Source organism: Giraffa tippelskirchi, chromosome 2 (genome assembly GCF_054371585.1).
Source record: "Giraffa tippelskirchi isolate mGirTip1 chromosome 2, T2T-mGirTip1v1.2.pri, whole genome shotgun sequence".
NCBI classification, from domain to species: Eukaryota; Metazoa; Chordata; class Mammalia; order Artiodactyla; family Giraffidae; genus Giraffa; species Giraffa tippelskirchi.
In genome coordinates, this window is record NC_137276.1 from 64244852 (window position 1) to 64271616 (window position 26765).

The 26765-nt window shown below is 37.6% G+C and overlaps 1 protein-coding gene, 1 long non-coding RNA gene and 1 other non-coding gene across 8 annotated transcripts in view; all 3 read left to right on the forward strand.

Annotated features, from left to right (window-relative positions):
• Positions 1 to 26765, forward strand: part of MICU1 (mitochondrial calcium uptake 1) — a 225417-nt gene that overhangs the window by 190997 nt on the left and 7655 nt on the right. For all 6 annotated transcript variants that reach the window (XM_081566451.1, XM_081566448.1, XM_081566466.1 and 3 more), the window contains one exon: positions 6190 to 6298. In XM_081566451.1, coding sequence (XP_081422577.1) covers positions 6190 to 6298 — 109 coding nt within the window. The remainder of the gene's footprint in view (positions 1 to 6189; positions 6299 to 26765) is intronic.
• LOC145536766 (uncharacterized) lies at positions 15659 to 20345 on the forward strand. The gene is made up of 2 exons (XR_014076008.1): positions 15659 to 19227; positions 19772 to 20345. It is a non-coding gene; the product is annotated as an uncharacterized LOC145536766 (long non-coding RNA).
• On the forward strand, positions 20208 to 20280 carry TRNAG-CCC (transfer RNA glycine (anticodon CCC)). Its single transcript has one exon. It is a non-coding gene; the product is annotated as a tRNA-Gly (tRNA).

Consider the following 26765-nt stretch of genomic DNA (forward strand, 5'->3'; position numbering starts at 1 on the left):
GTCATCCCCTTCTCCTGCTTTCAATCTTTCCCAGCATCAGGGTCTTTTCCATTGAGTCAGCTCTTTGCATCAGGTGGCCAAAGTATTGGAGCTTCAGCTTCGGTATCAGTCCGTCCAGTAAATATTCAGGATTTAGGATTTACTGTTTTGAGATCCTTGAAATCCAAGGGACTCTCAAGAGTCTTCTCCAACACCATAGTTCAAAAGCATCAATTCTTTGGCACTCAGCCTTCTTTATGGTCCAACTCTCACATCTATACGTGACTACTGGAAACGCCACAGCTTTGACTAGACAGACCTTTGTTGGCAAAGTAATGTCTCTGCTTTACTATACAATGGAAGACTATTTACTATCCATACAATTGAATACTATTTACTATTCAGAAATACTGTTTACTATTCAGTATAAACTACATACTAATAGTTTATAACTTTTTATTACTGAATAGTAAATAATATTCCACTGTATAGATATTTATATCTTGTTTCTGCCATCACCAGTTGATGAACATTTGAATTGTTTCCAAATTGAGGCTGGTATAAACATTTACATACAAATCTTGATGTGCATCTATGTTTTTATGTCTCTTAAGGAGATTCCTAGGAGTGGATAGATGGGTCATATAGTAAAATTTTGTGAAACTTCCTTTTTAAGAAATTTGCCATACTGTTTTCCAAAGTGGCTGTACCATGTTACATTCCACAGCAATGCATGAATTCATTTTCTCCATATCCTCACTAAAAGTTATTATTATCTGTCTTTTTGATTAGTCATCCTAATAGGGATGTAGTGATATCTCATTGTGATTTTAGTTTGCATTTCTCTAATGAATGATGATCTGAAGCATTGTTTCATGTATTCTTTAGTCATTCATATATCTTATTTGGAAGATGTCTGTTCAAATCTTTTCTTTAATTGGGTTATTATTATCTCATTATTTAGTTGTAAGAATTCTTTATATAATTCTGGATATAAATTCTTTATCAGATATAAGATTTTTAAATATTTTCCCCCATCTGTGATTTGTCTGTTTTCTCAGTATTTTGAAGCACAGAATTTTTAACCTTGATAAAATCTAATATATCAATTTTTTTTCTGTTTATGGACTGTGTTTTTGGTGTCATATCTAAGAACTCTGCCTTACCCAAGGTCATCAAGATTTTCTGGGTTTTTTTTTCAAGTCACCCAACAAAAGATTGTGCTTAAGCTATAGCCTTCTAAGTCCGAGCAACTCAACTTTCAAAAAGCCTGTCTTTGCACTTTCTATCCACAAACTTCATGTTGCACTCTTATTCTAGCTTTATTCTAATAAACCTCTGGACTTTTTACTGAGGTAGTTACCAAGAAATAAAAATTTTGTGAATAGCATCATCTTTTCTTTAAGGAGGCCTATCAAAATTTTAAGCTCTATAAGACCAAGACCCATGTCCAAAGCAATTTTATTTTCCTCACTGTTTCTAGCAGAGTGCTAAGTGGTTAGTAAGTGCTCAATAAAAATTTTTATTATATTTATGTAGTAAAAGGCAAAATGTTGCATATTTTTATTTAATAATGGCTTAATATAATTTACATTCCACTGTTTTTCTGTCATCAAATGAATAATCACCCAATTTAGATTTTTCTGTTCTCTAATAATTCTCAGTGTAAGCACTGTCATCTTTAATGTTTCACAGTAAATCAACTAACACACATTAGAGGTTGCCCTTTCAGTTTTAGGAATTTATGTTAACCTTTTAGCCTTAAAAATCCTTTCATAAACTCAGACACCAATGCTCCCCTACCCTGTGGAAATCCATATCTAAAATTTAAAAAAGGAGAAAAGCTTTAGCATGTCTTTTGTTAAATTTACCATTAAAAATGTAGAACAAAATTTACCATTTTAACCATTTTTAAATGGTTTAATAGTACTAAGTACATTCAACTGCTGTGCAACCAAAACCATCATTCATCTCCAGAACTTTTTCATCTTCCCAAACTGAAACTCCATACCATTAAACAATAATTCCTCATTATCCCCCTCCCCACTCCTGGAAACCACCATTCTACTTCCTGTCTCTAGGAATTTAACTATTCTAGGTAATTCTATAAGTGGAATCATACAGTATTTGTCCTTTTGTAACTGTATTATTTCCCTTGACATAGTGTGTTCAGAGTTTGTCCTTGTAGCATGTATCAGAACTTCTTTGCTTTTAAAGGCTGAATACTCTTCCATTAATGTCTTTTGGTGGAAAGAGAAGATGGTATTAGTGTATCCATTCATAAGCAGATGATATAAAACCTGTGCTTCTGATCCAGTGGAATTCTCCTCATATTATGTTATAGCCTAGTGCTTACATTAGTCAGCATATTGTAGCATTTTTACAAGGAATGAACTCTACCTCTGGGTGCTCGTAAGTCAAGACCATGAGAATGACCTCAAGTTGAGGGGAAATTACTTAATATAGGCCTTCCAGTTCACCACCAAAAGTTATGGAACTTGGTACATACTAGGTGCTCCACAAATGTTTGAATGAATTCTTAAATATAGATGGACCACTGTTCATAATTTCCAAAAACTGGAAATAGCCCAAATAGAATAGTCACACAATGGAATACTTACAGCAATAGAAGTGAATGAACTACAGACATACACAAAAACATCAAAAAATCTTAAAGACAGAAGCCATAGACTTCCCTGGCAGTACATTGCTTGCCTCCGTGCTTCTAGTGCAGAGGATGCAGGTTCAATCCCTGCTCAGGGAACTAGGATCCTACATGCCATGTGGTGCGGCCAAGTGTATATATATATATATATATATATATATATATATTTTTTTTTTTTTTTAAGACAGAAACCACATAAGGTAGAATACATACTGCATGGTTCCATTTATAAAATTCAAAAGTAGATATACTTAAACTCCTTAAACATATGTTAAAGGATGCATAAATAGATAGAAAAGCTATTTTTTATGAAAAGCAAGGAAATGAATCTCCTAAAATTCAGAATGGTTTTTATCACAGAGAGGAGGCTCATGACTGTAAAGGGCCATTGTTGGGGAAGGGGAGGGAGGCTCCTGGGATGCTAACAGTAGTCTGCTTCTTGACCTGAATTGAGTTTTTATGGGTGTAAAACTTCATTTTACAGAGTTTGTTCATTTATACATTTATGTTTTACACACCTTTCTACTTGACCCTCATATTCCACAATTTTAAAATGTTTAAATTCTGTGGTTCTAAAGGGAAAAACCAAGGAAATATTTCTTGCAAAGATGGGCACAATAAAGGACAGAAACGGTATGGACCTAACAGAAGCTGAAGATATTAAGAAGAGGTGGCAAAAATACACAAAAGAACTATACAAAAAAGATCTTCATGACCCAGATAACCATGATGGTGTGATCACTCACATAGAACCAGACATCCTGGAGTGCAAAGTTAAGTGGGCCTTAGAAGCATCACTACGAACAAAGCTAGTGGAGGTGATGGAATTCCAGCTGAGTTATTTCAAATCCTAAAAGATGATACTTTTGAGTGCTGCACTCAAAATGCCAGCAAATTTGGAAAACGCAAAAGTGGCCACGGGACTGGAAAAGGTCAGTTTTCATTCCAGTCCCAAAGAAAGGCAGTGCCAAAGAATGTCCAAACTACCACACAATTGCCCTCATCTCACACTAGCAAAATAATGCTCAAAATTCTCCATGCTAGGCTTCAACAGTATATGAACCAAGAACTTAAGATGTTCAAGTTGGATTTAGAAAAGGCAGAGGAACCAGAGATCAAATTGCCAACATCTGTTGGAGCATAGAAAAAGCAAGAGAGTTCCAGAAAAACATTACTTCTGCTTCATTGACTATGCCAAAGCCTTTGACTCTGTGGATCACAACAAACTGGAAAATTCTTAAAGAAATAGAAGTACCAGACCACCTTACCTGCCTCCTGAGAAATCTGTATGCAGGTCAAGAAGCAACAGTTAGAACCAGATATGGAACAATGGATTGGTTCCATATTGGGAAAGGAGTACATCAAAGCTGTATATTGTCACCCTGTGGCATCATGCAAAATGCCAGGCTGGATGAAGCACAAACTGGAGTCAAGATTGCTGACAGAAATATCAATAACCTCAGATATGCAAATGACACCACTCTAATGGCAGAAAGCGAAAAGGAACTAAAGAGCCTCTTGATGAGAGTGAAAAAGGAGAGTGAAAAAACCGACTTAAACGTCAGCATTCAAAAAGCTAAAATCATGGCATCTGGTCCCATCACTTCATGGCAAATAGATGGGGAAGCAATGGAAACAGTGAGACTTTATTTTCTTGGGCCCCAAAAGAGGTGACTGCAGCCATGAAATTAAAAGGCTTGCTCCTTGGAAGAAAAGCTATAACTAACCTAGATAGCAGAGACATTACTTTGCCAACAAACATCCGTCTAGTCAAAGCTGTGGTTTTTCCAGTAGTCATGTATGAATGTGAGCGTTGGACCATAAAAGAAAGCCGAGTGCCAGTGAATTGATGCTTTTGAACTGTGGTGTTGGAGAAGACTCTTGAGAGTCCCTTGGACTGCAAGGAGATCCAACCAGTTGATCCTAAAGGAAATCAGTCCTAAATATTCATTGGAAGGACTGATGCTGAAGCTGAAGTCCAGTACTGTGGACACCTGATGTGAAAAACTGACTTCTTAGAAAAGACCCTGATGCTGGGGAATATTGAAGGCAGGAGGAGAAGGGGACGACAGATGATGAGATGGTTGGATGGCATCACCAACTCATTGGACTCGAGTTTGAGCAAGCTCTGGGAGTTGGTGATGGACAGGGAAGCCTGGCATGCTGCTGTCCATGTTGTCGCAAAGAGTCAGACACGACTGAGCAACTGAACTGAACTGAAGCAGAAAAACTAAAAAGATCATATGACATAATCATACAGTAGTTTAGCTCTTAGTTAGACTGATAAAATAAGGATATCATTGGCCAGTTTCCTGGTACTACAGTACCAGGAAAGTACTGTAGTCTATATTAAGGTTTCCTTTTTACTGAGTTACAGATATAAATTCCTAGGCTCTGTAGTTTGTGTGCAGCTTAGCCATGTCCGACTCTGTGCAACTCCATGGACTGTAGCCCCCCTGGCTCCTCTGCCCAAGGAATTTTCCAGGCAAGAATACTAGGGCGGGTTGCCTTTTCCTACTCCAGCAGATCTTCCCAACCCAGGGATAGAACCCATGTCTCCTACGTCTCCTAGCGAGTGGATTCTTTACCATTGTGCCACCTGGGAAGCCCAGGCTCTATAGTTTGGGGAAATGGAAATCGGAAGAGGAGCAGTACTGGGTAGAATCCTGTCAACATCTGCAGTCCATTAAGGACCTGATGCTTCATTAAAATGCATTAACCTCAGTGTCTTCCCAGTGTTACTCACTTCTCTGAAATTGTATTCATTTCCATCCCAGCATGATGTGTGAGAAATGGGAAGCAGGCAAATAGGACAGATCTTCCTCCCTCTAATCTCTCTTTACCCAACTACTCTCTTGAGCCATCATAAAAGGTAGAATTAAAGATCAGCAAATCTTTGACTAGCTTTTGAAAAGAATTTCCTCATTCACAGAAATTTCATCAAATTAAAATTACATGGCCAATTGCTTCGTTGCTTCTTTAGTAGCTTTTAAATTGGTATAATGAACAACTTTCCCAGTTGCTTGGGTTCTGCTAAATTCTGAAACTATTCCCATGTATATCACTGACTTTGGTGATTCTTTAATTAGCTTAAGCCTCAAAAAAGCTTGACTGGCCTATTGAGTAGATTATTAAAATGAAAGTCTTAATGGGTCTTACTTGTTAAGATGTATAACAAATCAAGTGGCTACAGCTCATTTAGGGAGTGTCACAACAGATACTGTGGCTAATTGGAGGATATAGTTAGAAATATTTTGATTAATGATATCCAGCCATCACTGTAAACAGCTTCATGTCACATTTTACATATGAGGGGAAAGCAATTAGCTAGCATGCCTTTCTAAGGGTAAAATTCCAAAGTTTTAAAATTCCAAAGTTTGTTTCCCTGTTGTTTGTAAATTTGACATTCCTTGCGTAATTTGTTGAGTCTCTGTTCCAGACATAGCATAAATTTCTGATTTATAGACATAGTAACTGCCTAGTCTTCTGCATTTTATGCTGCTTTTTGCACAGGTTCCTGCCTTACCTTACTGTTCTTCTTTCAGGGGCTGACATTTCAGGAAGTGGAGAACTTCTTTACTTTCCTAAAGAATATTAATGATGTAGACACTGCATTGAGCTTTTACCATATGGCTGGGGCATCTCTTGATAAAGGTAATGAAACCCAAAAGTGTTTTTTTGAAGCTATAAATAGTGAATCTGTAATCCATTAGGTGACTACCCTTCCTTAACAGAAATATGTAAATTTTTCTTGACATTGTTTTTGATTTGCTTTGTCTTGTTGACATTGCATGGGCCTTGCATTTCACCCTGAGAGGCCAAGTTCAGCAAATACATTTTCTTGAGCTAAACGCTATAGCCAAGGCAGATGCCCATCGTTAAATGATTAGTCTTAGAAACGCATCTAAGCTGAGGCACAATGCATGGAATTTGGAAGTTCTCTTATCAGAGCCAGAGTCGTGACATACATAATGTGAAGCTAAAGTTGCTGTTCATTTTAATTCATTCTTTGTTGGGAAGGAATAGTTTGGTTTCTTTTTCGTGTTAGTTTTTGTGTTTTTCTTTAAAGATAAAATCATGACTCTGAGAATAGCACCTCCATCGGGTTACTTCATACAAATTCAGCTCCAGTTTGTACAGGCAATGGGAGAGAGCAGAGCAATTGCAAGCAGTTTTTCCCAATATTATGAAAAATTTCAAACATACACAACAGTTTAATTATTCAGAGAATATCCATATATCCCGCTCATTTAACATTTTGCTATATTTCTCTGATATCTTTGCATGTATTCATCCTTCTGTTTATCAGTCCCTCATTTTCTTTGATGCATTCAAAGTACGTTTGAGACATAAGTGTCACTCCTAAGTACTTCAGCATGAATATTAACTGAAGTTCAGTAGTTGTTTACAGTTCCCTTGTGCCCTTGTGCAATTAATTTCTGCCCCTAGTTATCAAGAGGCAACCTTAATTCTGTATATTTTTCTACCATAGATTAATTTTGTTTGTTCTAGAACTTCATACAAATGGAATTATACCATGAACACTCAGTTTCTCTCAGCCTGTTTTTGAGATCCACCCATGTTGTTACCCATACAGTAGTTTGTTTTGTTCCTTTTTTATGAATAGTAATCTATTGTATGACTACTCCAAAATTTGTTTATCCTTTCTTCTGTTGGGCACCTTTTAGCTGTTACCAGTTATTGGCTATCTTGAATCAAGCCACTATGAACATTCTTGTGTTAGTCTTTTTGAGGATACGTATTTTCATTTTTCTTGAATAAATACCTAGGAGTATATTGCTGAGTCCAGAGAAAGGTGAGTATTTCTTTTATTAAAAAACAACTTTCACATGCTTTTTCACAATGTATCTTTTATTTTTGTGATTCTGGAATGTACATTAAAGTGTCTCATTGTGTTTTTAATTTGTACTTCCCTGATGACTTCTGCTATTGACCAGCTTTTTGTGTTCTCATCATTCAGATACCTTCTTTGGTGAAGTGTCTGTTCAGATCTTTTGCCCATTTTTATAAGGTTGCTTGTCTTATTGAATTGTGGAAGTTCTTGTTATGTTCTAATACAAATCCTATATCAGATGTATGTACTTTGTGAATAGTTTCCTAGTCTTGGCTTGCCTGTTCACTTTTTCATGAGGTCTTTTGAGTAGTGGAAATTCTTCTTTTTAATAAAGTTTAATTTATCACATTTTTTTGGTTATTACTTTCTCATTCTAATAAACTTTTGTGCTCAGTTGCTCATTTGTGTCCGACTCTTTGTGGCCCCATGGGCGGTAGCCCTCCAGACTCCTCTGCCCATGGAATTTTCCAGGCAAGAATACTGGAGCAGGGTGCCATTTCCTACTCCAGGGGATCTTCCCAACCCAGAGATCAGACCTGAGTCCCTTGTGTCTGCTGCATAGGCAGGCATTCTTTACCACTAGCGCCACCTGGGAAGCCCACCAAACTGTTAAGATATTCTCCTATATATTCTCCTAGAAGCTTTAGTGTTTTAACTCTTATATTTCATATGTAATCCATATTTATTCTAAATATGGTGTGAAATAAAAGTCAAGATTTCTTTTTTTTCCACATGGATATTCAGTTGTACCAGCACCATTTGTTGAAAAAACCCTCCATTAGTTTGTTTTGGCATCTTTATCAAAAATCAGATGACCTTTTAAGTGGAGATCTATACATCTATCTTTATACCCGTGGGCTTCCCTGATAACTCAGTTGGTAAAGAATCCACCTGCAGTGCAGAAGACCCTGGTTCGATTCCTGGGTTGGGAAGATCTGCTGGAGAAGGGATAGGCTACCCACTTCAGTATTCTTGAACTTCGCTTGTGGCTCAGCTGCTAAAGAATCCACCCGCAATGCAAGAGACCTGGGTTTGATCCCTGGGTTGGGAAGATAACCCTGGAGAAGGGAAAGGCTACTCACTCCAGTATTCTGGCCTGGAGAATTCCATGGACTGTGTAGAGAGCATGGGGTCACAAAGAGTCAGACATGACTAAGCAACTTTAACTTTCACTTTCTACCCATACCCACTGTCTTGATTACCTTATAGCAGCCTTATAGAAATTCTTGAAGTGTCATGTATTATAAATTCTCCCAACTGGATTCTTCTTTTTCCAAATTGCTTTAGCTGTTTTAGGTCCTTTTATTTCCATATAAATTTTAACATCAGTTTGTCACTTTCTCCATAAAAAAGAGGTAGGATTGTGACTACAATAACATTGAATATATACATTAATTTGGGGAGAATTGACATCCTAGTGAAATATGAGTCTTCTAGTTCATGAGCATGTTATCACTCTCCATCTTTATAGGTCTTATTTTATTTCTGTCATCAGTGGTTTGTAGTTTTAAATATACAGGTCTTACACATAATTTTTAAAGATTTATGCATATTTTATAGTCTTAATGCTATTAAAATTGAATTTATATTTCATTTCCAGTTATTTGCTATTATAAAATATAATTGATTTTTGTTTATTGATATTGTATTCTGTAGTCTTGCTAAATTTGCTCATTCTTCTAGGTAATCTGTGAATTCCTTAGGTTTTTCTGTGTAAGTAGTAATGTCATCTGCAAACAGAGATAGTTTCACTTCTTCTTTTTTTATATTTATTCCTTTATTTTCCTTGCCTTATTGCACTTGCTTTAACCACCAGTACAATGTTGAATGCAGATGATGACTGTGTGTGTATATCCTCGGCTTCTTCCTAATTTTAGTGGGGGAAAATTCAATATTTTACAATTAAGATGGCTGTTAGATTAGACTGTTCATAGGTGCCCATTACCGGATTAAGGAAATTCCTTTTTCTTCCTAATTTAAAAAAAAGATTTTGTCATCAATGACTGTTGAATTTTGTCAAAAACTTTTTCTGTATATAGAGAGAAGAATGATTATATGGCTTTTCTCCTTTGTTTTCTTAATATGGTAATTACATTGATTAGCCCTTATTGTCCTAAAATAAACCCAACTTGATGATTATGTATTAGGCTTTTTATATATTGCTAAGTTTACTTCTAACATTTTGTTAAATATTGAGGAATCAATATTCTTCAATAATTCCTCTGTAATTTTCTTTTCTGTAATATCTTTTCAAATTTTGTAATAGACTATACTGTCCTCATAAAATGAGTTGGGGAGTTTTTTCTTCTTTATTTTCAGTAAGAATTTGTAAATATATATATATACACGTATATACTGTTCTTTCATTTGAATTTTTTGATAAAATTCACCAACAAAACTATCTGGGCCTGAAGTTTTCTTTGTGGGGAAGTTTTGATAATTTTTTAAATAAATACATAGGCATTCAGAGTTTGTTTTATCTTTTGTGAATTTTAATAAGTTATGTTTTTTTTAGAAATTTACCCATTTTGTATGTTATTTAATTTATTTACCTAAATCTGTTCATAATATTCTATCATTATCCTTTTGATATCTATAAAATCTATAAAATCTGAAATCTAGCCTTTATTCCTAACATTGGTGAATTATATCTTCTCTTTCTCCTTTTTTTTTTTTTTCTTATTTAATCTGCCTAGAAGATTACCAGCAATTTTAAGTTTTCAAAGGATCAATTTTTTACTTTATTAATTTTCTGGTTTTTTCTTTTGCATTATTTCTTATCATATCTTTATTATTTCCTTCCTTCTACTTATTTTTCAGTATGCATACTCTGCTTTTCTTTTTTTAGCTTCTTAGCATGGAACTTTACCTATCTTTTCTAAGATAATCTTTGGAGGCTATAAATTTCATTCTAAACATTGCTTTATCTATATCCCACAAATTTTGATATGTTGTATTTTCATCATCATTTTGTTTGAAATATTTTATGATTTTCTGCATGATTTCTGTGGTGGATTACATATTATTTAAAGATAGGTTGTTTTTCATTTCCAAAAATTTTTCTAGATATATTCTTGTTTTTTATTTCTAATTTAATTATATTGTGGTCAGAATACACACTGTATAAAATTTCAGTTCATTAAAATGGACTGAGAACTTGTTTTATGACCCAGAATTTGGTCAGTTTTTTTTTTTTTTTTGATGAATGCTTCATATACATTGGAAAAGAATGTGCATTCTTTTGAATGTAACATTACAAAAATGTCAAGTCAAACTGGGTTGATAGTGTTCAGATCTTATATGTCCTAACTGATTTTTTTGTCTAGTTGCTCCTAGTTAGTGAGACTGAAATGTTAAAATCTCCACATATGATGTGTGAATTTGTCTGTTTTTCCCTTTAAATGGTGTCAGTCTTTACTTCATGAATTTTGAGCTCTAGTATTAAATACATGCATATTTAATGATTATGATTATTGTGTTTTCCTGATGAATTAGCCATTTTATCATTATGAAATATTCCCCCTTTATGTTTAGTAATACACCTTTTCTAGAAGTCTCGTTTGTCTGGTATTGATTTAATTACTCTAGCTCTTTGAGTTGGCTTCCCTGGTAGCTCAGCTGGTAAAGAATCTGCCTGCAATGCCGGAGACCCCAGTTCAATTTCTGGGTTGGGAAGATCCCCTGGAGAAGGGATAGGCTACCCACTGCAGTATTCTTGGGCTTCCCTGGTGGCTCAGACAACAAAGAATCTGCCTGCAATGCGGGAGACCTGGGGTCAATCCCTGGGTTGAGAAAATTTCCTGGAGGAGGGCATGGCAACCCTCTCTAGTATTCTTGCCTGGAGAATCCCCATGGACAGAGGAGCCTGACAGACTCCAGTCCATGGGGTCGCAAAGAGTCGGACCCAACTGAGCGACTAAGCATAGCACAGCACAGCACAGATCTTTGGGTAGTTATTTTTTGCATGGTTTGTCCTCCTCTAGTCTTTTTGTGTTAAACCTGTCTATGTATATAAGGTTCATCTCTTCTAGACACAGAGTTAGGTCTAGTGGCCTTTTAGCTCTACCTTTTTGCATTTTATATTTTAGTGATTTCTCTAGAAATTGTAATTTTTCATGGTTTACTTAAAGTTAACATTGTACCACTTCAGGTTAATTGTAAGAACCTTGCTTTCATATAGTTCCATTTACTGTCACCCCATCTTTTATGCTATAGTTGCCATATTATATTTCCTCCATATATGTTATAATCACTATCATATAGTGTTAGGATTTTTGTTTTCCATAATTATACTTTTAGTAAATTAACAAAAAATTTTTATACTTAGCCACATTTACTCATGCTTACCAGTTTGAATGTTTTTCATTTCTTCCTGAATATCTAAATTTTTATCTGATATCACTATCAGTTTGAAAAACTTCCTTTATCATTCTTTATGGTACATATCTGCTGGCAGTGATTCTCTTAGTTTTTGGTTTATCTGACAATGTTTTTATTTCACCATTGAGTACTGCAATTTGTGATTTTTAAATTTCTCCAAAGCATTGACTTGGGTTTTATAAACAGTCTTGCTTATTCAACACTTTTTGGTTTTTGGGTTTCTTAAGATTTTCTAATATAAGATCATGCAACCTGCAAATAGAAATCATTTTACTTCTTCCTTTACAACAAGGATGGCTTTTATTTCATTTTCTTGATCCACATAACTTTTTAAAAGAACATTCGTCTCCTTGCTTGTTTACTTATATAATTTTGTTTGTTTAAAATAATCCCTCCTCTGACCTTTGTGAAAACCTTTGGAAAAAATTAATGAAATCATGGAGGTTATGCATGTATTTGTATAATACCACAGGGTCATTTCTATAGAATAGCTTTGGTTATATTGCTTTGTTTCACAGAACAGATCTGACAGCATCTGGAAGTCCAACATAAAAGATTTGAAGTCATCACTTATTATTAAATGAAATAAATAAGCTTGTCTTTATATTTGCATACCTTTTTTTGAAAAGTCTAACTAAAGATCATAGATTTGCTCTCAGGAGTAATTACATAGGATGAATCACTATCTGTGTTAAAATTATAAGATGCACAAAATAGAATGAATCAGGGTAACAATAGCAAAGGAAAAGTGTAACCTAGTGGTTAAAGAAAAGGATAGTGTTTCTTTCAAATAACTTCAAACCATTTCCTGCGATGTTTAGTCTCTCTGTAGAGTTCATGCCTCATTATCCTTGCTAATAAAGGCAGCAGTACAAATTATATAGTCATATCTGATATCCAAAAATATGTTTGGCTTTGAGATAGATGATGTTTGGCATTTATTTTGACTTCTTAGTTTGTTTCGTCTGTATAACTTTGGATTCCGAGTGTAAAAGATAGATATCTAGGGGAAACTGGCCTAGATTCATGCTAAGTAAGAGGGAAAAGCCAAGAATATTCATTTCCTAGGGCTGCCATAACAAATTACCACAAACACGGTGACCTGAAACAACAGAAATTTATTTCACAGCTCTGAAGGCTACAAATTTAAAATGAAGGTGTTGGTAAGGCTATATTCCCTCTGAAGGCTCTAGGGAAAAGTCCTCCCTTGCCTCTTACAGCCTCTGGTGGCTTAGTCACTCCTTGGCTTGTGGCTCCATAACTCCAGTCATGCTTCTCTCTTCACATGGCCTCCCCGCCCCCTTCTCCCTGTGTGTCTGTCTTCTGTTTACCTCTTGTAAGAATACTTGTCATTGGACTTAGGGCCCACCTGGATCATCTCAGGATTCTTAATTACATCTGGAAAGACCCTTTTTCCAAACAAAGTCACATTCATAAGTTCCAGGGCCTAAGATGTAGACATATCTCTTGGACCAACATTCAACCCACTATAGCAACCAAGAACTAAATATCACTCATATGTAGTCCACAAAGTAAAGCAAAAGTAGAAACAAAAAATGAATTTAATTTACTGTGAGAATATTTGTATTGTCTATTTAAAACTGAATTTTTTTTTTTATTTATTTGGCTGTGCAGGGTCTTAGTTGGGCATGTAGGATCTAGTTCCCCGACCAGGGATCAAACCCAGGGTCTCAGCATTGATAGCTCAGAGTCTTAGCCACTGGACCACTAGGAGAGTCCCTAAAACTAAATTTTTTAAAGAAACCTAATTATGGTCTTTCTTTCCCTGGCTGACTTCTGTTTCTTCAAAGAGCCCTTCCCTGACTACTCAGTATAAATTATATAAAACTAACTACATTATCTATAGCTTTTGCAATTTTTAACCTAAAATCTTCTGACTTCACTCTTGTCGTCAATTCCTATCCATAAATTATAGACATGGGCTTGAATTTTCACAAATACGGGTAATCAGTAGAGTAGAGATCACTATCTGTGATGTTTTGTACATCGATAGTAGGCTTTCAATAAACACTTAACTGAAGTAAACAAACAAAAGTAAGCATTATCCTTGATTCCATACTCATGCATCTGCATATTTATTTTTTCAATGAATCTACGTCTCTACTTCCAGAAATCCCAAATCTGACTTTGTTTCTCCATCTAGCCCGCTCTACTTCTAGTCTCTCTACCTGGGCTTACAGGGCTCCATGTGGTATGGCTCTTATATACTCTTGAGTATAACAAATATCACTTTCTTACCAGTTCACTCCACTCTGCATTTCCTTCTTTTATTTTCTAGATATATGAAGTTCATTCCCACCCGAAAGCCCTTGTTCTGCTGTTCCTTCACCTCGAGTGCTCTTTCCCAGGACCTCAGTGTGTTTGGCTCCTTGTAACTGAGGTGTCGTAAATCACTTCCTAGGTAGCTCCATCAGCCTGTATCATAGCATTTATCACTACCTGATATTTTCTTGTATATTTATGTGTGTGTTTATTATCTGTCCCTATTTACTAGAATGCTTATCTGTCTTGTTCCTGGATATATTTCCTGTGTCTAGGACAATAGCTAAGATATAGTAGACATTCTGTAAATATTTGATCAATTAATAGGTGAATGAGTGACTATCTTGATAGATGTGAACAAGACATAGGATATCAAGCCAGTAACCCCTCACCCTTGACAGTAGACCCAGAGAACAAATTCATGTCATGAATTCACTGTCTTCTGTAAGCCCTATGTTTTAGACTTGACATACATTGCACGTGGAAAGACTAGCATGTGCTTGGCTACCATTCCAAGTTCCTTCCCTCTGCCTATCTTTTACAGGCTCTCCTTGCACTCTCCCCTTTTAAACCTTCCTTAGCCTGATAGTCAGACTGGTGATTTTTCCATGGATTTGAGTTCTATACCAATTCTGCTTCCACAGAATCATGAGATTTCACTGCTGAGATAAATCTTAGACGAAAGGAAGAAAAATACAATGGTTAACAACACAAGCCTGGATTTGAATCTTGGCTCTATTGTTTGTTTTTTTTTTTTTTGGCTCTATTGTTGACTAGTTTAGTGTATGTGTGTGTGCATGCTTAGTCACGTACAACTTTTTGTGATCCCATGGACTGTAGCCCACCAGGCTCCTCTGTCCATGGGATTTTCCAGGCAAGAATACTGGAGTGGGTTGCCATTTCCTCCTCCAGGGGATCTTCCCAACCAGGGATTGAACCCACATTTCCTGCATCTCCTGCATTGGCAGGTGGATTCTTTACCACTGAACCACTTGGGAAGCCTGACTAGCTGAGTAGCTTTGGGCAATTTCTGAATTTAGTTTCTGTTTTTAAAATCAAGATAACTATATCCACCTCACAGGATTGTTCTGAGGATAAATCTACATACAGCACTTAACCTTGTGCCTATCATGCAGTGAATGTTGAGTAAATGCCTGCTGCTTCCATTATGAGGTTGATGATATATCCAGATTTAGCATGGTTCATGCATTCATGCAGCTAGCAGCATAGGCACTGTGCTGGGCACAGGGTTCTGCTCTCAAGAAGCTCACAATCTATCAGGGGAGAAAGAAGAGGATACAAGTGTTCAAGTTGTGATAGGTGCTAATTAGAGCCTCTGACCTCTATGGGAGGTGGGGGAAGAGTACCTTTGGGTGGATATGTGAGTACCTTTGTCTGCCTGCTATTCTCAGTCTCAGCTGTCTTCATTTTTTCCTAAAAGGTTAGGACCTTCAGAAATTGACACCTTTTAGAGGCCCTGACACTGTCTCTTCCTTGTCTATTTTAGAGCTTGCAAACCTGTCTTTAGACATAATTTAGCACAGAATTTCCCAAACAGCATTGTGAAGAACCTTATATACTACAATATGTTAATGGTTCTGTGGGTTTAAAACAAAACCCCAAAAAACTGTTCCATGGTTCAAATAAGTTCGGAAAATGCCAAGTTATACAGAATTTCTTCCTGCGGCACTACTCCTGCCAACTTTTTAATATGCTAATGTGCATTATTAATCTCCAAGAGAGTGATAAAATTCCCAAACTTGACTTGCCCTAAAATGTCTTTTAACAACTTACAGAGCTAATGTTCCTCGAAACAGTTGGAGAACCTAGGCAGGTGGCAACTGCAAATTTACATTCCAATGTGATCTAATCCCTCCAGAGTAAAAATGGCAAATTTTGTTGAGGCTATTTCTTTAGTTCCGCATGGCCCATGTGAGAAAGACAACTGTCAGGCAAGAGTGAGATGTCTTTGGTGACTCTGACCATCTGGAGAAACAACCTTTCTGCATGAACTAATAGTATGTTTCTACTATGGGTCATCTCTTGTTTCACCCTTAAGAGGGTTTGGTTCTATTGCTTATTCATACACATATTGGGCATAAAATTAGATATATAACCTCTCAAGGGCTGCCTGAATGATTTACCTAGTCTGCTGAAGAAGGTAATGGAAAATTGAACATGACTTCTTCCCCATGGCATCCTATGATGGAAAAGTTAGAAATTATTTGAATTGGAGCTCTAGAATGAGCTATGGCCTGTATGACTTAGAGTGTTCTTATTTCTGCCAAGAGAATAAAAGGTTTCCAGGTGCTGAAAAGCCCCATTTTAAAACACCTTAGAATATTAGAGATTTGGGAAACTTGTAGGTCCAGTTGTGTCTCCTGTGTACTTTGAACTATAATACAGGAAACAATGGCACAAATATAGTCCATGACCTTTAGTAGTCATGCTCCAGCACAGGCCCACTTAAATTGAAAATCATAATTTATGAAATAGTTGCCCTCAATTCTGTATAGTCATTCTATATGTACACTTTACCTAATTACCTGACAAGTCAGGAAAATAAATAGTAAAACCTGTGGCATAACTCCTACAAGGTGCTCTCTGCAACCCCAAGTATTTTTACTGAAAGATAGTATTATCCCCTGTTTTATGGAAAAGGAAATATAAAATGAAGCACCTTACCCTTTGTTACCCAGCTAGTAAGTAGAGCCAGAATTCAAGCTCAGGGCTCTCTGATCCCAAAGCCTGTATTCTTTCCATACCATCATGTTGTCTCTCTATATATCCCAAAACGTTTCTGGGATTTGAAAATCTTTGCTGAAATGTAATCCAGGAGGAGACAACACAGGTTCACCATTTTGAACTCTGATTCTCAGTAGCTTAGGGAAGACAGGCACTAGGTTGTTTCCTCCCAGTTCCCTTTGGTTAAGAGTTGACCAGTCTTGGGTGGGAGTAAAGTCCTTTTGATAAACTCTGATGTTTTGGACTCAGTGCCCTTCTGTTAAATATGGAATAGGACATTTTTCCCCCTACAGTTGTCTCTTCTGTTCAGAACATGTTTTCCACCTCAGACCTACTCTAATATCTGTAGTGCATACTCTGCAGTGACACAGATTCTTGGAATTGTCTAATCTAGCTTCTTAGGCCCGCAAAGGGACATCTTAGCAGACACATCTATGTTCTTCACTTTTCTGACCATATTACTCTTCGGTGAAAAAACCAATACACGAAAGCCTGCAATTACTTAAATATGGTCATGTAGCAAGGAAATTTGGTACCCATTTGAAGGATCCCACAGAACAGAAAATACATATGTCTATACTAAGCTGTCGTTTCTGAACATCAAATTATAGAATATACAGATGTGGACTTCTCAACTTCTCATGATCCAGGTGTTCCTTATCACCTCTACCTGTGGGTGTGGCAATGTTTTACTATACTTTCAGAGACACTTCCAACATCTAGCATTTATTGAAAGTGAAATATATTCAAGAAGTTTGTAAGCATAAATTCTGGTTTTAAACTCAAACCTGATTTTGAGTCGCTGTAACTCACTAGCTTTGTGTCTTTGAACGAATCACTGAAGCTTTCAAAACCTCAGTTTCCTGATCTGTGATATAGACTCCTGCCTCAAGGCACTGAGAGAATCAAATGAGATAATCCTATATTGAAGAAAGTAGGGAAAACTACTAGACCATTCAGGTATGACCTAAATCAAATGCCTTACAATTATACAGTGGAAGTGAGAAATAGATTCAAGGGATTCAATCTGATAGACAGAGTGCCTGAAGAACTATGGAAGGAGGTTCGTGACATTGTACAGGAGGCAGTGAACAAGACCATCCCCAAGAAAAAGAAATGCAAAACGGGAAAATTGTTGTCTGAGGAGACCTTACAAATAGATGAGAAAAGAAGAGAAGCAAAAGGCAAAGGAGAAAAGGAAAGATAAACCATTTGAATGCAGAGTTCCAAAGAATAGCACGGAGAAATAAGAAAGCCTTCCTCAGTGATCAGTGCAAAGAAGTAGAGAAAAACAATAGAATGGGAAACACTGGAGATCTCTTCAAGAAAATTAGAGATACCAAGGGAACATTTCATGCAAAGATGAGCACAATAAAGGACAGAAACGGTATGGACCTAACAGAAGCTGAAGATATTAAGAAGAGGTGGCAAGAATACACAGAAGAACTGTACAAAAAAGATCTTCGTGACCCAGATAACCACAATGGTGTTATCACTCGCCTAGAGCCAGACATCTTGGAATACAAAGTCAAGTGCACCTTAGGAACCATCACTACGAACAAAGCTAGTGGAGGTGATGGAATTCCAGCTGAGCTATTTCAAATCCTAAAAGATGATGCTGTTAAAATGGTGCACTCAATATGCCAGCAAATTTGGAAAACTCAGCAGTGGCCTCAGGACTGGAAAAGATCAGTTTTCATTCCAATCCCAAAGAAAGGCAATGCCAGAGAATGTTCAAATTACCGCACAATTGCACTCATCTCACACACTGGCAAAGTAATGCTCAAAATTCTTCAAGGCAGGCTTCAACAGTACATGAACCATGAACTTCCACATGTTCAAACTGGATTTAGAAAAGGCACAGGAACCAAATATAAAATTGCCAACATCCATTAGATCATCGAAAAAGCAAGAGAGTTCCAGAAAAACATCTACTTCTGCTTTATTGACTACACCAAAGCCTTTGACTGTGTGGGTGACAACAGACTGTGGAGAATTCTTAAAGAGGTGGGAATACCAGACTACCTTACCTGCCTCCTGAGAAATTTGTATGCAGGTCAAGAAGCAACAGTTAGAAATGGACATGGCACAATAGACTGGTTCCAAATTGGGAAAGGCATATGTCAAGGCTGTATATTGTCACCCTGCTTATTTAACTTATATGCAGAGTACATCATGTGAAATGCTGGGCTAGATAAAGCACAAGCTGGAGTCAAGATTGCCGGGAGAAACATCAATAACCTCAGATACACAGATGACACCACCGTTATGGCAGAAAGTGAAGAACTAAAGAGCTTCTTGATGAAAGTGAAAGAGGAGAGTGAAAAAGCTGGCTTAAAACTCAGCCTTCAGAAAACTAAGATCATGACATCCAGTCCCATCACTTCATGACAAATAGATGGGGAAACAACGGAAACAGTGACAGACTTTATTACTTTGGGCTCCAAAATCACTGCAGATTGTGAATGCAGCCATGAAATTAAAAGACACTTGCTCCTTGGAAGAAAAGCTATGACCAACCTAGACAGCATTTTAAAAAGCAGAGACATTACTTTGCCAACAAAGGTCCATCTAGTCAAAGCTATGGTTTTTCCAGTAGTCATGTATGGATATGAGAGTTGGACTATAAAGAAAGCTGAGTGACAAAGAATTGATGCTTTTGAACTGTGGTGTTGGTGAAGACTCTTGAGAGTCTGTTGGACTGCAAGGAGGTCCAACCAGTCTATCCTAAAGGAAATCAGTCCTGAATATTCATTGGAAGGACTGATGCTGAAGCTGAAACTCCAATACTTTGGCCACCTGATGTGAAGAACTGACTCATTTATAAAGACCCTGATGCTGGGAAAGATTGAAGGCAGGAGGAGAAGGGGACAACAGACGATGAGATGGTTGGATAGTGTCACTGACTTGATGGACATGAGTTTGAGTAAGCTCCGGGGAGTTGGTGATGGACAGGGAAGCCTGGCCTGCTGCAGTCCATGGGGTCGCAAAGAGTTGGACACGACTGAGTGATTGAGCCTTTATTATTATACCAGATTGAAATTATGGCTATAGACAGCTGCCTGTTCTGTTTTCAACCTCAAAGTACTGACTTTCCTCTGTCTATTTATCTTCAGTTCAGTAAGGAGCTAATAGATTAGAAACATCCTCTCCGGATATGGCAACTTGGCAAAAAGTTATTTTTTAAAATATCACCCTAGAACCTGATATAGCTTACTGTTTGTTCTCTTAGAAAGTAGTATCTACTGCTTTTTTCAGCCACTTTTTGAGAATTGTATTAATTTAGAAGTTGTTGTGACTTCTCTGGTGGTCCAGTGGCTAAGACTCTGCACTCCCAATGCAGGGGCCCCAGGTTTGATCCCTGGTCAGTGAATTAGATTCTGCATACTGCAACTAAGACCCAGTGCAGCCAAATAAAAATAAGAAAAAAGGAAAAAAGAAGTTGTAAGTTGCTTTGTTTTTAATGAGAAAGATTGGAACTTTTAGTTTCTCCTAAAATTCATCATTCATCTAAAAATTCCTGGGATTATTGCTTCCAGAAGGCATTGTTTTTCATTGTTTATTCACTGTCATGTGCAACTCTGCAACCCCATTGACTTCAGCACGCCAGTTTTCCCTGTCCTTCACTATCTCCCAGAGTTTGCTCAAACTCATGTCCATTGAGTCAGCGGTGCCATCCAATCATCTCATCCTCTGTTGTCCCCTTCTTCTCCTGCCTTCAATCTTTCCCAGCATTGAAGTTTTTCCAGGCAGACAGCTCTTCCCATCAGGTGGCCAAAGTTTTGGAGCTTCAGCTTCAGCATTCAGGACTGATTTCCTTTGGGATTGACTGGTTTGATCTCTTTGCTGTCCAAGGGACTCTCAAGAGTCTTCTCCAGCAGCACAATTCGAAAGCATCAATTCTTCAGCACTCAGCCTTCTTTATGGTCCAGCTCTCACATCCACACATGACTACTGGAAAAATCATAGCTTTGACTATACACACGTTTGTCGGCAGAGTGATGTCTTTGCTTTTTAATCCAATGTCTAGGTTTGTCACAGCTTTTCTTCCAAGCAGCAAGTGTCTTTTAATTTCATGGCTGCGGTCACCATTCTCAGTAACTTTGGAGCCCAAGAAAATAAAATCTGTCATTGTTTTCACTTTTTCCCCATCTCTTTGCCATGAACTGATGGGATCGGATGCCATGATCTTAGCTTTTTCAATGTTGAATTTTAAGCTAGCTTTTTCACTCTTCTCTTTCACCCTCATCAAGAGGCTCTTTGTTCCTCTTTACTCTCTGCCATTAGAATAGTATCATCTGCCTATCTGAGATTGTTGATATTTCTCCTGGCAATCTTGATTCAAGCTTGTGATTCATCCAGCCTGGCATTTTGCATAATGTACTCTGCGAACTTAAATAATCAGGGTGAAGTATACAGCCTTGACATACTCCTTTCCCAATTTGGAACCAGTCTGCTGTTTCATGTCCTGTTCTACCTGTTGCTTCTTGACCTGCATACAGGTTTCTCAGGAGACAGGTAAGGTGGTCTAGTATTCCCATCTCTTTAAGAATTTTCCACAGTTTGTTGTAATCCATACAGTCAAAGGCTTTAACGTAGTCAATGAAACAGAAGTAGATGTTTTTCTGAAATTCCTTTGCTTTTTCTATGATTCAACAGATGTTGGCAATTTGATCTCTGGTTCCTCTGCCTTTTCTAAATCCAGCTTGTACATCTGGAAGTTCTTGGTTAAAGTACTGCTAAAACCTAACTTGTAGGATTTTGAACATTACCTTGCTAACATGTGAAATGAGCATAATTTTATGACAGTTTAAACATTCTTTGGCATTGCCTTTCTTTGGGACTGGATTGAAAACTGACATTTCCAGTCCTGGGTCCACTGCTGAATTTTGCAAATTTGCTGGCATATTGAGTACAGCACTTTAACAGCATCATCTTTTAGGATTTCAAATAGCTCAGCTAGAATTTTATCACCTCCATTAGGTTTGTTCATAGTAATGCTTCCCCAGGCCCACTTAACTTCACACTCCAGGATTTCTGTCTCTAGGTGAGTGACTATATCATGGTTATCTGGGTCATTCAGACCTTTTTTGTTTAGTCGAGAATACACAGAAGAATATACCTTTTGTATATTCTTGCCACCTCCTCTTAATCTCTTTTGCTTCTCTTAGGTCCTTGCTATTTCTGTCCTTTATTGTGCCCATCTTTGCATGAAATGTTCCCTTAGTATCTCCAATTTTCATTATTTAACTTCTCTATTCCTAGGACTGTGTGTGTGTGTGTGTGTGTGTGTGTGTGTGTGTGTGAGTCATTCAGTCATGTCTGACTCTTTGTGACCCCATGGACTGTAACCCACCAGGCTCCTCTGTCCATGGAATTCTCCAGGCAACAATACTAGAGTGGGTAGCCATTCCCTTCTCCAGGGGATCTTCCAGACCCAGGGATCAAACCCAGTCTCCTGCATTGCAGACAGATTCTTTACCATCTGAGCCACCAGGGAAGCCCTGTTCCTAGGACTATCTATGCCCTATTAATATTTCTAGTATCTGTAGCAATCAAAAGGTAATTGCCTACTAGACTGTAAATTTTTGAGGACAAGAACCATGTTTTCCACCTTTGTGTCCTGCTCTGAGCCAAGAGTAATTATTTATATACAGTAGATATTTAATTAATGTTGAATAAATGAGTGAATTAATTCTTAACCTGATCAGATCCTGAAAAGGATGGTGTAATTCTCTAATAAAAGCCTAGGGTGAGGGGGAGGAAAAGAGGAATATGACACCTTCCCTTGTCATTAATTTCTTTGACACATGGGCAAGTCACAATTTCTCTGACTTCAAGTTAGATGTTATATTAAATATCGCCAAGCATTCTTCCAGATTTGAAACTCTATAACTAAATCAGCTTTTTATTGAATGTAGTAATGTTTTAAGGGACATGTTGTAGCCTAAAGTTGTATCCAAATCTGTGAAAATGAACTGACTTATAATTATCAAATACATTTGAAATCAGAGCAAGGCTGTTGAATTCCCAAAAGAATCGTGGCAGTTTTAGTTTATTTTCTTGTTAAGAAATTTAAAACTTAATTAGATCTTGGCTAGTGCCTTGATAAGAGCTAATTTATGAAGCTTGGTATAGTAGTTGCAGAAAAGTGACAGTTCCATAAAATGGACCTAGAATGAGCATAGCTGTATATAAAGTATGATTTGAGGAATCTCTAAAGGACATTCCCAACCATAAATACCTTCCTTACTTTCTTGCTTACAACAAGTTACAAAAAATTTGCAGCTTAAAATACCACCTATTTATCATACTAGTTTTCATAAGTCAGAGAGTCCAGGCACAGTGTAACTGGGTTCTCTGCTCAAAGTCTTTAACAAGGCAGAAATCAAGGCATCAGTAGGACTGCTTTCTCATCTGGAGTTGACAGTCCTCTTCCAAGCTTATTTGGGTTTTTGGCAGAATTCAGCTCCTTTTGGTTGTAGGACTGAGGTTCCTTTCTCATACTGGCTATCACTCTCAGCAGGCCACTGCAGTTCCTTCCATGTGGCCCTCTTACAGTATGGCAGCTCATTTCTTCAAAGCCAGCAGGAGAATCTCTTTCCTCAGTGTGCAAGATGGATTCTTATATAATTGTAATCATGAGAATGACTATCCCATTACCTTGTCCATATAAAGTACCCTAATCACGAGAGTGGTATCACGTCCTATGCACAGGTCTTGCCCTCATTCAAGGAGAGGAGATTTTACAGGAAGATCTTGAGGACCATCTCAAAATTCTACCCACCATACCGGCTGTAATTCCAGAAATTACCAGTTAAATTCTTTGAGGACTTCTGAAGATATGCACATTTTAATTGATCTAAGCCATGTTCTCTAAAAGGATGTTAACATGTCAGTCATAAAATTTTAGGGCTAAAAGGGAGCTTAGAAATCATTTAACTTAAACCCTCACTTCCTTGTTTTTAACTTCTTCAATTACACTTGAAGGAAAATGGCTTGCTCAAATCACAGCTAGTGTGATACAAAACTGAGACCAGAGATTCCAGTTCATTCACTTCCATACCACTGTTCTGTTAAGTACACAGCACTCACTGCCACTAGAAGGATCTGGAGAATTCTATAGGTGACTCAGTTCTTTTATGAGAAGACAAAAATGGTGGAAAGTTTACAGCAAGAATGTACAGCAGAGCATCCCTAGACAGCCGTAGCATAAAGGCAGGAAATAGGAATAAAGATGTGTGGAGAAGAGGTTATGGGGAAAAAAGCTCCTATTTTGTAAATTCTTGTATTTTTATTTTTTATGTATTTATTGGCCATGCTGCCAAGCATGCAGGATCTTAGTTCCCTGATCAAGGATTGAACCTGTGCCCCCTGCAGTGGATGCACAGTCTTAACCACTGGACCTCTAAGAAAGTCCCTATAAATTCCTTTAAAGTTTGTGGGAGGCAGGCTCCTGTGATTCAGTTCATTATTTCATTTTGTAAGAACATTTATGTGTGAAGGGGAGTGCTTGCCAGGATTCTATTCATTTAAGACAAAGCCATCAATTTTTAAAACAAAAGTATTCATACTGTAGGCACAGAAGCTCAAATTCTGAAAGAAATGTTTGCTTTATGAGGCACTTTCTCTCTCTGCAGAGAACTAATTTATTTTCCCCCAAATTTAAAGTCACTTAGCAGTTCTAAAGATTGATTTTGGCTTAACTCTGTTGCTTTGAATACATTGTGATTTAGTGAAATTATTTATAAGTACCCCAAGGAGAAAGCTGCTTTAGGGACTCGTGATTACCATTGAAGGAGAGAGGAAAGAGGGTAAGATAAACCACCAAAACATCCACTTAAAGAGACAAGAACAACATCAGCCAACATTGTATCCTGCTATGAAAAGGATCAGAAAGAAATTATACCAACTGGGGATGTATAGAGGTTACTATTTAATGTGAGCGCTGCTTTGCAGGGGCTTCAGGGGCTACTGCCCTTAGACACCTCTGAAGTTTTGATAAGACACTTGTTAAGATGAAGAGTATTTAGCCTTTTGCATCATTTCAGCAAGCTGAACTTAAATATTTCAGTTGCTTTCAACTTTAGTTATCAGAGATTCAGACTCTCTTGAGGCCGACAACTATAGCCCACCAAGGAAGTAACTTTGCAAAGCAAGCATAAAAGACGCTTCCAAGATTGAGGTTAGAATAATATAAAGAAGTGGTTATCTAAATAATGACACATGCCCTTGGTGGAATGCTGTTCAGCTGTCAAAAAGGAATTATTTATGTATTGGAATGGAATTATTTATTAGATATGTTGTTAAATGAGTCAAGCAAAACCATATATTTAAATCATTTGTGGGAAGAAGTGAAGAATAAATATTTGATTTTATATCTATAAAATATTTCTAGGGAAACTGGAGATGTTCATTGCCTCTGGACAACATATGGAGGGGGATGGGACATAACTTTGAGAGAGAGACTTCAGCCCTTTTGTACTATTTGAATTTCAAACAGCTAAATGAATTATATAATAAAAAATAACTTTTTAAAATAAAAAATAATGAAAATTTAAAAGAGTCAAAGAGGGAAAAGCAAATATGGTAAATTTTGGTAAAATGGTAAATTGGTCTCGAGATAAGACCTCAGTTCAGTTCAGTTCAGTCGCTCAGTCGTGTCCGACTCTTTGCGATCCCATGAATCGCAGCACGCCAGGCCTCCCTATCCATCACCAACTCCCAGAGTCTACTCAAACCCACGTCCATCGAGTCGGTGCTGCCATCCAGCCATCTCATCCTCTGTCATCCCCTTCTCCTCCTGCCCCCAATCCTTCCCAGCATCAGGGTCTTTTCCAATGAGTCAACTCTTCGCATCAGGTGGCCAAAGTATTGGAGTTTCAGCTTCAACATCAGTCCTTCCAGTGAACACCCAGAACTGATCTCCTTCAGGATGGACTGGTTGGATCTCTTTGCAGTCCAAGGGACTCTCAAGAGTCTTCTCCAACACCACAGTTCAAAAGCATCAATTCTTTGGCGCTCAGCTTTCTTCACCGCCCAACTCTCACATCCATACATGACTACTGGAAAAACTATAGCCTTGACTAGATGGACCTTTGTTGACAAAGTAATGTCTCTGCTTTTTAATATGCTGTCTAGGTTGGGCTCCAAAATCACTGCTGATGGTGATTGCAGCCATGAAATTAAAAGACGATTACTCCTTGGAAGGAAGGTTATGGCCAACCTAGATAGCATATTTAAGAGCAGAGACATTACTTTGCCAACAAAAGTCCATCTAGTCAAGGCTATGGTTTTTCCAGTGGTCATGTATGGATGTGAGAGTTGGACGGTGAAGAAAGCTGAGCACCGCAGAATTGATGCTTTTGAACTGTGGTGTTGGAGAAGACTCTTGAGAGTCCCTTGGACTGCAAGGAGATCCAATCAATCCATCCTAAAGGAGATCAATCCTGGTTGTTCATTGGAAGGACTGATGTTGAAGCTGAAACTCCAATACTTTGGCCACCTCATGCGAAGAGTTGACTCAATGGAAAAGACCTTGATGCTGGGTAGGATTGGGGGCAGGTGGAGAAGGGGACGACAGAGGATGAGATGGTTGGATGGCATCACTGACTCGATGGACATGGGTTTGGGTAGACTCCTGGAGTCGGTGATGGACAGGGAGGCCTGGCGTGCTGCGATTCATGGGGTCACAAAGAGTCTGACACGACTGAGTGACTGAACTGAACTAGGTTGGTCATAACTTTCCTTCCAGTGAGTAAGCGTCTTTTAATTTCATGGCTGCAATCACCATCTGCAGTGATTTTGGAGCCCCAAAAAATAAAGTCTGACACTGTTTCCACTGTTTCCCCATCTATT